Genomic DNA, 11,985 nt, shown 5'->3' with positions numbered 1-11,985 from the left:
TTCCCAATTTTTCCAAAAAATTGATTTCTAATTGTTGTTTTTTTTTTCCATACTTTTTCATACATTCTACTTTTTTTTTTTGTTTCAATTTTTTATTTTTATAAGTCACGTCAGACTTGATTGTTTTTTTTTTTCCGCATACATTCCACTCCCACTGCTGCGTCGAACAGGAATTATTAACACTCACACTTCCATCCTGTACAAAACCTGGCTACGGCTCGTGGCTCTGTCACTAGAGACAAAAGTGGACCCACCCGCCTACCAAACTTGTACGGCGACGGTCACACAACATATAACATAAAAGTTTTGTTTTATTCTCCCCTTGGCTCATTACTAGTGTAAATTAACTAGCATATCACCCATAATTTAGAGTTTAAAGGTCTATACTCCCAACCATAAAGACCTACATTACTTCTAAGGGATCGTTAGATCACCATTAAGAGCACAAATATATTGCCCAAAACTAGTTTAGCTACAGTGACTCTATTAAATAATCACCTTGACTACCTCTCTTAGCCACTAACACTACAAGAGGCTATTCATACTAGCGACGCTCACACAGCGACGCTCAAATTTTTTTTTTCCCGGCGTCGCTATGAGCGTCGCAAATTTACAAGTAAATTTGCGACGCTCATAGCGATGCTGATAGCGACGCTCATAGCGACGCCGGTTGGGCTAAAAAAAATAACACAGAGCGCCCAAAAACTCAGATCTCAGATCTGAGTTTTTTGACGCCCTCAAGCAAAGAGCAGGTAACGCTCTCCCTCTCTCTCTCTCTCTCTCTCTCTCTCTCTCTCTTTCTTCTCCACACACACACACACACACACACACACACACACACACACACACACGAGGAGAGGAAGGAGAGCCAGGTATGCTCCTTCCCTCTCCTCACTCTCATGTTCCCTTCCCCTGTTTCTCTCTCCCTCTCTCTCTCTCTCACACACACACACAAACACACACACACACACATAGTGTTTTTGAGAGAGAGAGAGAGAGAGAGAGAGAGAGAGTACAAACATAAACAAAAACGCACACACACATACATAAACAAAGAATGCACACACACATTGAGAGAGGAAAAGAGAGAGAGAACATGCATAAACAAAAAACGCACACATTTAGAGAGGAAAAGAGAGAGAGAACATGCATAAACAAAAAACGCACACATTGAGAGAGGAAAAGAGAGAGAAAACATGCATAAACAAAAAAACGCACACACATTGAGAGAGAAAGAGAGAGAAACTAATTTAACGTCGTAGGAAACTAATTAAAATTAAAAGACCTAAAGATCTAGCCGACGAGGAGTTGAACTCAAGACCTATTATTCAAGAGGGAAATGGCATAACCAATCTATCATACTTGGCATGGGTGATAGAAAGGTTATACCATTTATCTCTTTTTATTGGCACACACATCCACACACGCGCACACACACAAGAAGAAGAGAGTTATAACGTCGTAGGAAACTATCCTAAAAGACGTTAAAGATTAGGTTAGATGTAGACTTACGTTAAATTAAATTTAGGTTTATTTAAGTTAAATTAGATTAGATTTAGGTTTATTTTTAGTTAGATTTACGTTTATTTACGCTAGATTTAGATTTACGTTATATTAGATTAGATTTAGGTCTCCATAGACTACGATGCCTACATGAAGCGGGTGAAGAAAGCCCTCAATGGAATATAGGGTATTGCTGCCTTCACTCATGGTGGGCTCTGTCGATCCAAAAGTACTGGTGAAATGTCTTCAGAAGATAGGGAAGAAGGTGGATCTTCAGGGCGGCAAGAGTCACTACATCCCCGACAATGACCATCTAGACAACCTCTAGTCATTCAACAGCAACTTCAAAGTTAGTAACAAGAGCAAGAACGGTCCAAAGGGCCAATTGCTGTTGTCAGATGTGGATGGAGATGAGGTAGCGTCACCGTCAGAAGTTAACTCTCACATCTTTAGTGATGAGAATGCCAACTCTTGCCGAGTTATGTGAAACATTATGTGTTAAATCAGTTTTAAGGTTCTTATAATCCCCGTTAGTTTAGTTCTTTGTTTTTAATATAACATAATTTACGTTAGATTTAGATTTATGTTATATTAGATTAGACTTAGGTTTATTTAGGTTTACCCACACACACACACACACACACACACAAGAAGACGAGAGTTTTAACGTCGTAGGAAACTTTTCCAAAAGACGTTAAAGATTAGGTTAGATGTAGACTTACGTTAAATTAGATTTAGGTTTATTTTTAGTTAGATTTACGTTTATTTAAATTTATGCTTATTTACGTTAGATCGAGTCCACGCAAGAATTACTTACGGTTTAGGGTTTAGAGTTAGACAAACAGTGAAAAGATCTACTGTGAAAAGATGTTAAGATGCTGTGAAGTGCTACAGCTAGAGAAGAGGCAAAGGGGTTTTGTCCACTACATGCAGTATCATGTAGACGTGGATCTGTAGATTTCTTGTACCCACAAATATAGGTATTGACCAATAAAGATGAGATTATAACCCGGTGGTTCTGATCTCCGTGCACCTCTAGACCGAGGTGTGCGGGGATTGGACATGACTAGAGAGAGAGAGAGAGAGAGAGAGAGAGAGAGAGAGAGAGAGAGAGAGAGAGAGAGAGAGAGAGAGAGAGATAAGACGAAGAATGCCAATAGAATATTAAATTTGTTGTCCAGGTTATAAGATTTTTATCCTCATTATGAGTAGTGACGAGGATGCGGGACCGTCCAACCGAAACACCTATCTCTCAACGAGGGTCTTATGTCCTTGTAATCAATGCAAGCATGCTGTGCGACGGACAAGACGTGTTTCTTTGCAGCACGTTCGCGAATTTGGCGAGTTCGATCCATCTATTATAGATCGAGTTGTTGCCAATTATAACTCGTCGGACTCTGACGCTGGCCAACAAGCAGCAATCTTGCAACCCAATAGACGTGTTCGCAGGCGCTTTGGTCAATCCAGTGATACAAAAGTGGATTTCACAATATGAGGATGCAAAGCAAGAGCGACAAAGGGCACGAATCGAGTGGAGATGGGGAAGACGACCACCGATGCACTATCCGACGGGTCTGGAGAGCCTACCAACATTCATGAGCTTAAGATGGTTGCACAACCAATTGAAAAGCGCACAACAATGCGGTGACAAAGTGACTGAGGAAGGGTGGGAGTACTCTCGGGGTTGCGCGACCAAGGTAAGTTTGCAATGTACGACTAGCTAGTGACTTTATTTCTAAACGTTTGAACGGCCACTCATAATCTTTGTTCGTTGTAGTATAAGTCATACACAGCAGCATGGTGTAAAGGTCGACATTTTAGGGTGGAACGGATCGACAAAAAAGCGTTTTACTCAAGATTGTGGAATCATGGCAAAATTTGAACAGTCTAGTCGACGACGTTCCTCTGATGCAGATCCTGTGGTGGCGGAACTCACTTACTTCGGCACGCTACAAGAGATTTTGAGGATCGATTACAGAGGATTTTTTGTCGACTTGTTCGACGTGCAATGGTTCAAGATAATCATGGAGGGTCGCAACGCTATTGTGCGTAGAGGGGAGTCTGGTTTTCTTGAGGTGGATTCTACTAAGAAATGGACTGACCTAAGAGACACTTTCGTACTACCCGAGCATTGTGAACAAGTAAGTATGTAAATAGTTAACATCCCCCTTTTACAAGTTATGTGCTTGAAAGCTCTCATGTAAGTTATGTGGCTCTGGTAGGTAATATTTCATCCTACAAAGTCTACATCAAACTGGTGGTACGTCATAGAGGTAGCCCCTCGTAGTGCAAGGACGTATGAAGGCTACCATGTGCCAATCACAACGGCATCAATGGAGGAGATCAGAGAAGATGCTCAATCAGAAGCCGCTGCGGTGGTGCCAGACGAGCATCAAGATGCTACTACTCTATATGGGGTGCATGCAGAGGAGCTACAAAATGAAACAGAGGATATGTGTTTAAATGGAGAGCTCTATATAGATATAGGAAGTTATGATGCGTTATGCGAGGATGAGAGAGAGATCTCTTAAAGCCACAAATATTGTATTTGAACAATTTTGCTCCGTGTTGTAAAAGCTCTGGCTCTCTAAGTACCTTCCATGGTGTATAACGCTCTTTTCTACTCGCGCTCACATCTTTTGATTGAAAATTCTGAGTTTTCGACTTGCCTCTTCTATCACTCAATTCATTGCGTCATTGTATTTATATGCGTCATTACGTCATTGTATTTAATGGTCTTTGTGTCATTGTCTACTCTATTCATTCAATATTAAGTTTAAATATTCGTGTGTTTAATGCAGGTATGGATGATGAGGAGTTTCTTTCTTCTTTGTCACCGCAGCAGAGACAGTGGTACGTGGAGCGTCATCGCTCTGGCGCATCATCGCGCGTTCCTACTCCATCCGCATCTCCCTCTCTTTCGGAGCATTAGGCGCGCTCCGAAGCTTCGGTGTCGATGAGACGATCTTCACACTCGTCTAGACACCGGCGCTCTAGTGGTGGCAGTGGCGGTTGTTGTGGGGATTCCGCCGCCGATGCCTCCACACCGCCTCGTGTTCGACGAGGCTCTTTACCCTCCCCTTCTTTGCCCGCCCCCACACTAGCCACAACATCGCCATCTACGCCAGGTTTTGCGCGGCTGAATGTTCGTAGCAGCTACACACCTCTACCTACTCCGCCAGGAGCCACCCCACTCGACACTCCTCGCTTCGGGACCCAGACGCCGGTGGAGACACCTGACGTCCGTACCCCCATCGACACGCCGCTACAGACCCCTGCCGGGACACCCAGGTTCACGCGTCACCAGCCAGAGGGCTTGCCTTACTCCGTCGACTTCAGCGGCGGCATCATCATGGATGATGACGGCAAGAAGGTGATCTCGCGCATGCGTGGTCTTTGCTCTCAGCTGTTTAGACACTACATACTAAACAAATGGAGTGAAGTACCAAGTGATTTAAAAGCCAGAGTCATCAGTATACTTCATGATGAGTTTCCCGTTCCAACACGGGATCAGCGCTTCAATGAAGACCTGATGAAGATTCGAATGCGCGAATACTGCGAACACAAGCGTTCCGAAGTGCAAAAAGCAATCAAGCATGGGTGGAACAGGCCAGATTGGCTGGCCAAAGAAGATTGGAAGAATGCGAAGAAAGCAGCGCGCGAGAATCCCGACAAGTGGAAGCAACAAAAGGATGCAGCCAGAGCGCGAGTAGAGGCAGGGAGCTCGCACCACTTGCGGAGCGATGGATGGGCATCATTTGAGGCCGATTTTGTAAGTGTTTTCGCATTGCTCTTTATGTTCAATAGTTTAGGATTTATGAGTTTTTTAATTCTAACATAATGAAATCTTTGTATGTTTTGACAGTGGTCGATGATAGGACGTGATCCCACACCGTACGAGCGCGAGTACGCAGGCAGGAAGGGCTTAAACGCCCTGATGGACATTCTCAGTTCTCGCGGCGGCATGGTTAGTATTAGGGTTTACTCTTTTCTATTTTTTGTATTGTTTTATAAATGTCGTTATATGTTTATACTTACTGAAAGCTGTCTTATTGTCTTTTTTTGCAAAATCCGACAGATACGCCGCTTGGACGCGATGAGACGTTTGACTAGACGACGTCAGTTTAGCCGTAGCTAGATAGCATTAGTTTAGGATTTCTCATAGCTTATGTATCATGAGACGGATTTTATACATCTTTTTGAACCATGTATATTATTACATTTGTCACCGCAGTTCATTTTGCCAATCAATTCTTTATGCCTATGATGTTGTACAATTGTCATTATTACATTTGCCAATCAATTCATTTTGCCTATGATGTGTACAATTGTCAATTTTACGCTTGTCAATTTTGCAAACAATGCGTCTTGTGGGTGACTATTTTGGGTCTATTATCTACCCTTGCACTTTTTTTAAAAAGTGAATCAAGTACAATATGGTTGATGGGTGGCAGGGCATTCAATGCCCTGTCACCAAAAAAAAATTCTCTCGGGCGTCGCTATAACCGTCTCTATTTATGGCTCTGGAGCGTCGCTATAGACTTCTGTGTAAACGTCGCTATAATCGTCGCTATGAGCGTCGCTATATAGCGACGCCTATAGCATCGCATATAGCGTCGCTCTCGTAGCGATGCTATTAGCGACGTCGGGGGTTATAAAAACCCAGTGTATTTCCGTCGCTAACAGCGTCACAAGAGCACACAACCTCTTGTAGTGTAACAGCTTGGTCACCAATCGGTGATTGCTAAGTTTAAATAAAGGAAAGTTAAAAAGAATATATAAACTCCCTAAGCTAACAAGTGTCATATGACTATGATTAGTGTGGTCTTAACTTGTCATTGACACATCTATTACAGCAAGCATAAAAATGATAAAAACTAAAATAAAAAATAAAAAAAATTGAATATTATAGTTAGAAGTAAACCACCTGCTTAATTTTCTTGAAAATGCTCCACTTTAGAACTACATCCCCAGATACAGCTTTGACAATCAGCTCCAATTTGTAACATGTATCTTCTCCATACAAAATTGCTCGGTTCTACAAAAAGATTAGACTACACTCCCCCTAAAGGAATGTAGTTATCCTACTCCTAATTTTTATGAGTTTTTGTTTTTTGTTTTGTTTTGGTGGTTTGGCTTTTTTTTTAGTGCTTTGTTTTGAATAAAACAGAAAATCAAACATAAAAGGAAACATTCCTTTTTGGATTTTTGTGATTTTTTTAATTTGTTTGTATTTTTGTGGTTTTGTTTTGTTGTTTTTGTTTTTTTTTTAAAAAGCCTCTCGCTACATATGACGGAATAGTGCAGGTGCATTGGCTAAGCCAAAAGGTGTTGCACACTGAAGACCCCCTGCATAGGGTTGTGCTTGGCCATATTGGAGTGTTGCTTGCTGTCTAGGCAACAATATATGATATAATCCCCTAGATAAACCCAAGGATACCCCCTCATCCTCATCATCAAGAGTAATAAACTCCAAATCTACTATGGGGTCAACCATGATATCCTCATCTGAGACAAGAAACATCTCCATAAATGCGATAGGGTCATTCTCACAAAAATAGCCAAAAAGTGTAATAAAAAACGTAAATAATCCCATTCATGCACCTCTAAGTCAAAACCCATGGCCCACCATCGTAATAGCCATTCTACCTCATGTATATCAGCAATCATGTAGACAACAGTCTCTATGCCTAACCCACGAATGAAAGGGGTCTAAACACAGCAAAGAAGTAGTCTATAGAGGTATCCATGACTTAGCAAATGGAGATGGAGCGAAAAAATGTGATGATGAATGGGGCGATAATCCTTGCCATAAAATAACCATTTTTAACACCCATTCTAAAGCAAGAAGAAAATAAACAGACTGCTACTACAACTAAATTTTTTCTCTCTCTTTTTTTTAATAAAATGGTTTTGCCCTTATGTTGTTTTTTTTTACTAAGTGAAATAGTGTTTCACTCGCAGACCATTGACTTTGAAAGGATCTAAAGCTTTGTCAATGTCCTGAACTAACAAGGACCCATTAGTGAAGGTCCGAAGTAATTTAAAAGGACCTAACCATCGTATTTGCAATTTTCCAGGAATTTATAGTGACGACTATCATAAATTAAAACCTTATCGTTTCTTTGAAATTTCCGAACTTTGATATGGCGATCATGCCAAACTTTACGTCTCTTTTGCATAGCCTCAAGACTTTGTAAGGCTAGAAAACACATCTCGTCGAGTTTGGTCAAGGTAAACAACCTATCTTTTAAAGATTCCTCTTCACCAAGTTTATTAGATAAGGAAACCCTTAGGGTTGAAATCTCCTTTTCGATTGGAAATATAGCTTCAACACCATAAACTAAAGTGAAGAGTGTATTTTGGGTTGTCACCTTAAAAGTGGTGCGATAAGCCCATAATGCTTTAGGTAATCGTTCATCCCAATCATGGCGATTATCAGCTACCGTTTTTGTTAAAATGCTACCCAAAATTTTGTTGGTAACTTCCACTTGCCCATTTGCACGTGGATAATAAGATGTAGACTTTCGATGTTTAATTTTATATAGCTCGGTCAATTCCCTAATAGTGTCATTAAGGAACTGAGATACTCGATCGCTAATCAGCTCTAGTGGACAACCAAATCTTGTAATGATATCCTCATAGAGGAACTTAGCCACATCTAAGGCTCTATCAGTTGTTAGGGGTTTAGCTTCAACCCACTTGGTAACATAGTCTATACAAACCAAAATATATTGATTAGAATGATATTGGGATGGAGGATCTATGGGTCCTACAAAATCTATTCCCCATTTCTCAAATGGATTCAAAGCTAGTATTGGTGTTAACAGCGTTGCATATTGCGCAGTGGGTCGACCAACTCGCTGACATTTATCACACTCTTTACAATGTTCTGAAGGAGTCTTTATAAACAGTCGGCCACCAATATCCTGCCATCAATACTTTTCTTGCAGTTAATTCCCTTGCAAAATGGCCTCCACAAGGCTCATCATGTAATGCCTTTAAAACTTGATAAATCTCATCCTCTCTTAAGCATCGTCTGTAGATTTGTTCACAAGGAAAATAACGATATAAGAAAACCCCCATCAATGAATAATGACGGGCTTAAAGAAATAGTTTCTTCTTTTCATGCTTAGTCGCTTTATGAGGATATTCAGACGCACTAAGAAAGTTAGCTATGTTTGCATACCAAGTGACTCACTTTCAACCAGAAACAAGTTAGCATTGAGTAAGTCATCATCAACTCCCCTCTCTACATCATCAGTAAGTAATCTAGAAAGATGATCAGCTAACACGTGTGACTTGCCTGGTCGTACAACTACTTCAAAGTCAAACTCTTGTAAAAGCAACATCCATCGAATCACTCTTTCAAAAAACTCTGGTTTATCTAACAAGTATTTCAATGTGGCATGATCCACATAAAATACAAAATGATTTCCCAATAGATAATGCCTAAATCTATCAACAGAGAAAACCATAGACATACATTCTTTTTCAGTCGTAGTGTAATCATGCTCAGGGTAACTTAAGACCCTACTAGCATAATAGATTGGATGATCAACTTTCTTATCATCAGCCTGACACAACACAGCCCCAACTACTGTATGAGATGCATCAACATGAATATGAAATTCTTTTGTCCAATAAGGACTCACTAGAATTGGTGCTTTTACTAACCCGTCTTTAATGTCTTCAAAACTTGACATTTGTCAGTCCACACATAACCTATATCCTTTTTAAGCAAATTTGTTAGAGGTCCCACAATTGAAGCAAAGTTAAAAATGAATCTCCTATAGTAATTTGCATGCCCTTGGTACTGGAAAATCTTTGATTTTACTAACATTACTCTCATCAACCGTAATGCCATCCCGAGAGACAACATGCCCTAATAGTATTCCTTTGGTTACCCCAAAGACACACTTCTCAAGGTTTAAAGAAAGGCCCATTACAATGCTACGTTCAAACAGTAAGGTCAACTTTTTAGGCATATCCTCTTCAGTTCCTTGCACTGAAAAATCATCTAAGAAAATTTCCATCCACTTTTGCAGGAAATCTTGATAAGCTGCAATCATAACACGTTAGAATGTGGCAGGGGCATTACATAGCCCAAATGACGTAACTCGATAAGCAAATGTTCCCCATTCAGTAGTAAAAGTAGTTTTTGATTGATCATCTTCACGTATTTGAATTTGATTATAGCCACTGAATCCATCCATAAAGGAGTAAAGAGCATATCTAGCAGCACGATCTAAAACCTGATCGGTAAAGGGCAAAGGGAAATGATCTTTCTTAGTTTTCCCATTAAGTTTTCTATAATCTACACAAATACAAATTTTCTTATTTTTCTTGGGCACCGCATAAATAAATCCCACATCCAAGAGTTTCATTATTTTTGCCTTAACCAATTCAGCATAAACAGGATTGGTGCGATGCTGACGTTGACAAATAGGTCAAGCTCAAAGTTCTAAGTCAATATAGTGCTGACATAACTCAGGCTTGACTCCTCGTAGGTCTTTATACAAGCATGCAAAAGCATGTTGATACTTTGTAAGTACTTCTTTGAAACGCTCCAACACTTCTCCTTTAATTGACTTCCCAATGTCAAGAATTTTCCTTATGACACTTCCCATTGAACAATTAAGATAATACAAAGGAGGATTGTGTACGGGGCATAGCCCTAATTAGAGGATGTTTTTCCTCCTCCTTATAAACAACATTTTCAAGTAGGTCATGTTTATTTATAAGAGATCCAAACTCTTCATTTTTATTTTTTATGTATCACCCACACCAGCCACAGATTGTGTCCCACAACAGGGTACAATCACAGTTTCATAACTCTTTGTTGACAAGTCATCAATATTTACCATATAGGTATCAAGTGTTACTTCAATCATTAAAGAGTCCTCAGTGTGGAATCCAGGGACATCAATGATCCCATATTCTTCTGACTGTTCTTCCATATCTTCCTGTTTATAATAATCTTTTCATTGCTTCAATAATTATTTGCTTTGCTTAGCCTCTAAAATAGCCTGTCCTTTTTCTTTTTCTAATCGGGCCATTTTTTGTAGCACTTGGGCCATAGCTTTGTCTGCTAACTCACGCTCCTTTTCTAATTGTTTCCAAATACCGTTTACTTCTACTAATGCATTGGATTTTCCTTCAGGCTTATCCATATCCTCTAAGTCATCCTCCAAGGTTATATTAAAACAGTTTGCCAAACACTCAAATGAGGTGGACAACCATTGTGCAATGTCCTTATCAGAATCATAACCTGAAGAATAATGAAATTCGTATTCACCCATTCCTAGGTGACGGGCATAACCTGAAGAATAATGAACTTCGTATTCACCCATTCCTAGGTGACGGGCATAATTACCAACACCTTCTAATGTGAAGATTGTCCCAGTGGAATCATCCTCTATCCGCATATGGTAACCATTGTGCAGAAATCGAGAATATTTATCCGTATCTAATGAGAAGCTTTGTTTAACTGCTTCTTCATCCTCTGATTTATCGCCACTATAATCTGTGTTCTCTTCCGTTCTGACACAATCGAATTTTTATACTCCCTCAAAAACTCCTTAGAGACAACTCACAATTCTAATCTATCATCGCAAGGACCAATAGTGATCACTCCTTTATACCAACTTTACACACACCTGGCTTGTACAAGCCAAGGTCTTCCTAACAATATTGGGAAAGAGGCCCCATACGAATGTGGTCGGACTATCAAGTAACTCACATGAAACTCAAGGCTTGCCACTATAGACTTGACCCCTTGTAAAATCCCTAAAGATTTTACATGTCGTTGATTGGCCAAGTGTAGAATAATGTTGGTAGGTTCCACTTGTTTCAATCCCAACTCTCCCATAGTTTGCTCAGTCATTAAATTGACTACTGCTCCACCATCTAATTGCACTTCGGTCACACTATGGCTTCCTATTTCCAAGGAAATAGTAGGTGCTTCTAGATCCATAAACATATCTACTACTTGAACTCCTTTTTCTTTAGCTCGCTCCATCATTTTAGAGCTTTTTATCTTCCCTCTCCTACATACGAGCTTATGATATAATTGTTTCTTATTACAAAGAGGACACATCTCTACTAAAGTGTTCAAGTCCAATGATATTTTGCAATCTTTCATAGATTCCCATAAATTAAAGGTCTCTGGTACGCTCTTTCTATGAGCTACAGGTGTCTGTAACCTTTCTGGACAAGGTGCTATACCTTTTGTAATTTCTTTCTCTTCTTGTAGCTTAAAAGCAATCGGTGATTCATCAGCAGAATGATCCTCAGACGCTTCATCAGGAGATTCTAGAAACTCTTTTATGAAAGAGTCATCACCCTTCTTACTCACATTCGGGATAGTAAACCCTTTATCATGGGACTAGTCTTATAAGACCAAAACATGAGTCATTTAAAAGAAATTTGTACATTTGCTTACTCTAATGTAGCATTGTAAGCATTGACAAGGTTCATACT

General features: G+C 39.9%; 1 protein-coding gene across 1 annotated transcript; it reads right to left on the bottom strand.

Moving 5' to 3' along the window:
- Positions 1-10,502: 10,502 nt before the first annotated feature.
- LOC147432093 (uncharacterized) lies at positions 10,503-11,527 on the bottom strand. The gene is made up of 3 exons (XM_086492975.1): positions 11,163-11,527; positions 10,880-11,046; positions 10,503-10,774 (listed from the first exon to the last, which is right to left on the bottom strand). Exons 1-3 carry the CDS (start codon positions 11,525-11,527, stop codon positions 10,503-10,505), a joined length of 804 nt encoding a protein of 267 aa, XP_086349101.1.
- Positions 11,528-11,985: the final 458 nt, after the last annotated feature.

Source organism: Adiantum capillus-veneris, chromosome 20 (genome assembly GCF_014529385.1).
Source record: "Adiantum capillus-veneris isolate H3 chromosome 20, ASM1452938v2, whole genome shotgun sequence".
Classification (NCBI taxonomy): Eukaryota; Viridiplantae; Streptophyta; class Polypodiopsida; order Polypodiales; family Pteridaceae; genus Adiantum; species Adiantum capillus-veneris.
The sequence above is the reverse complement of the archived record's forward strand: the minus strand, read 5'-3'. Positions and strand labels throughout refer to the sequence as shown.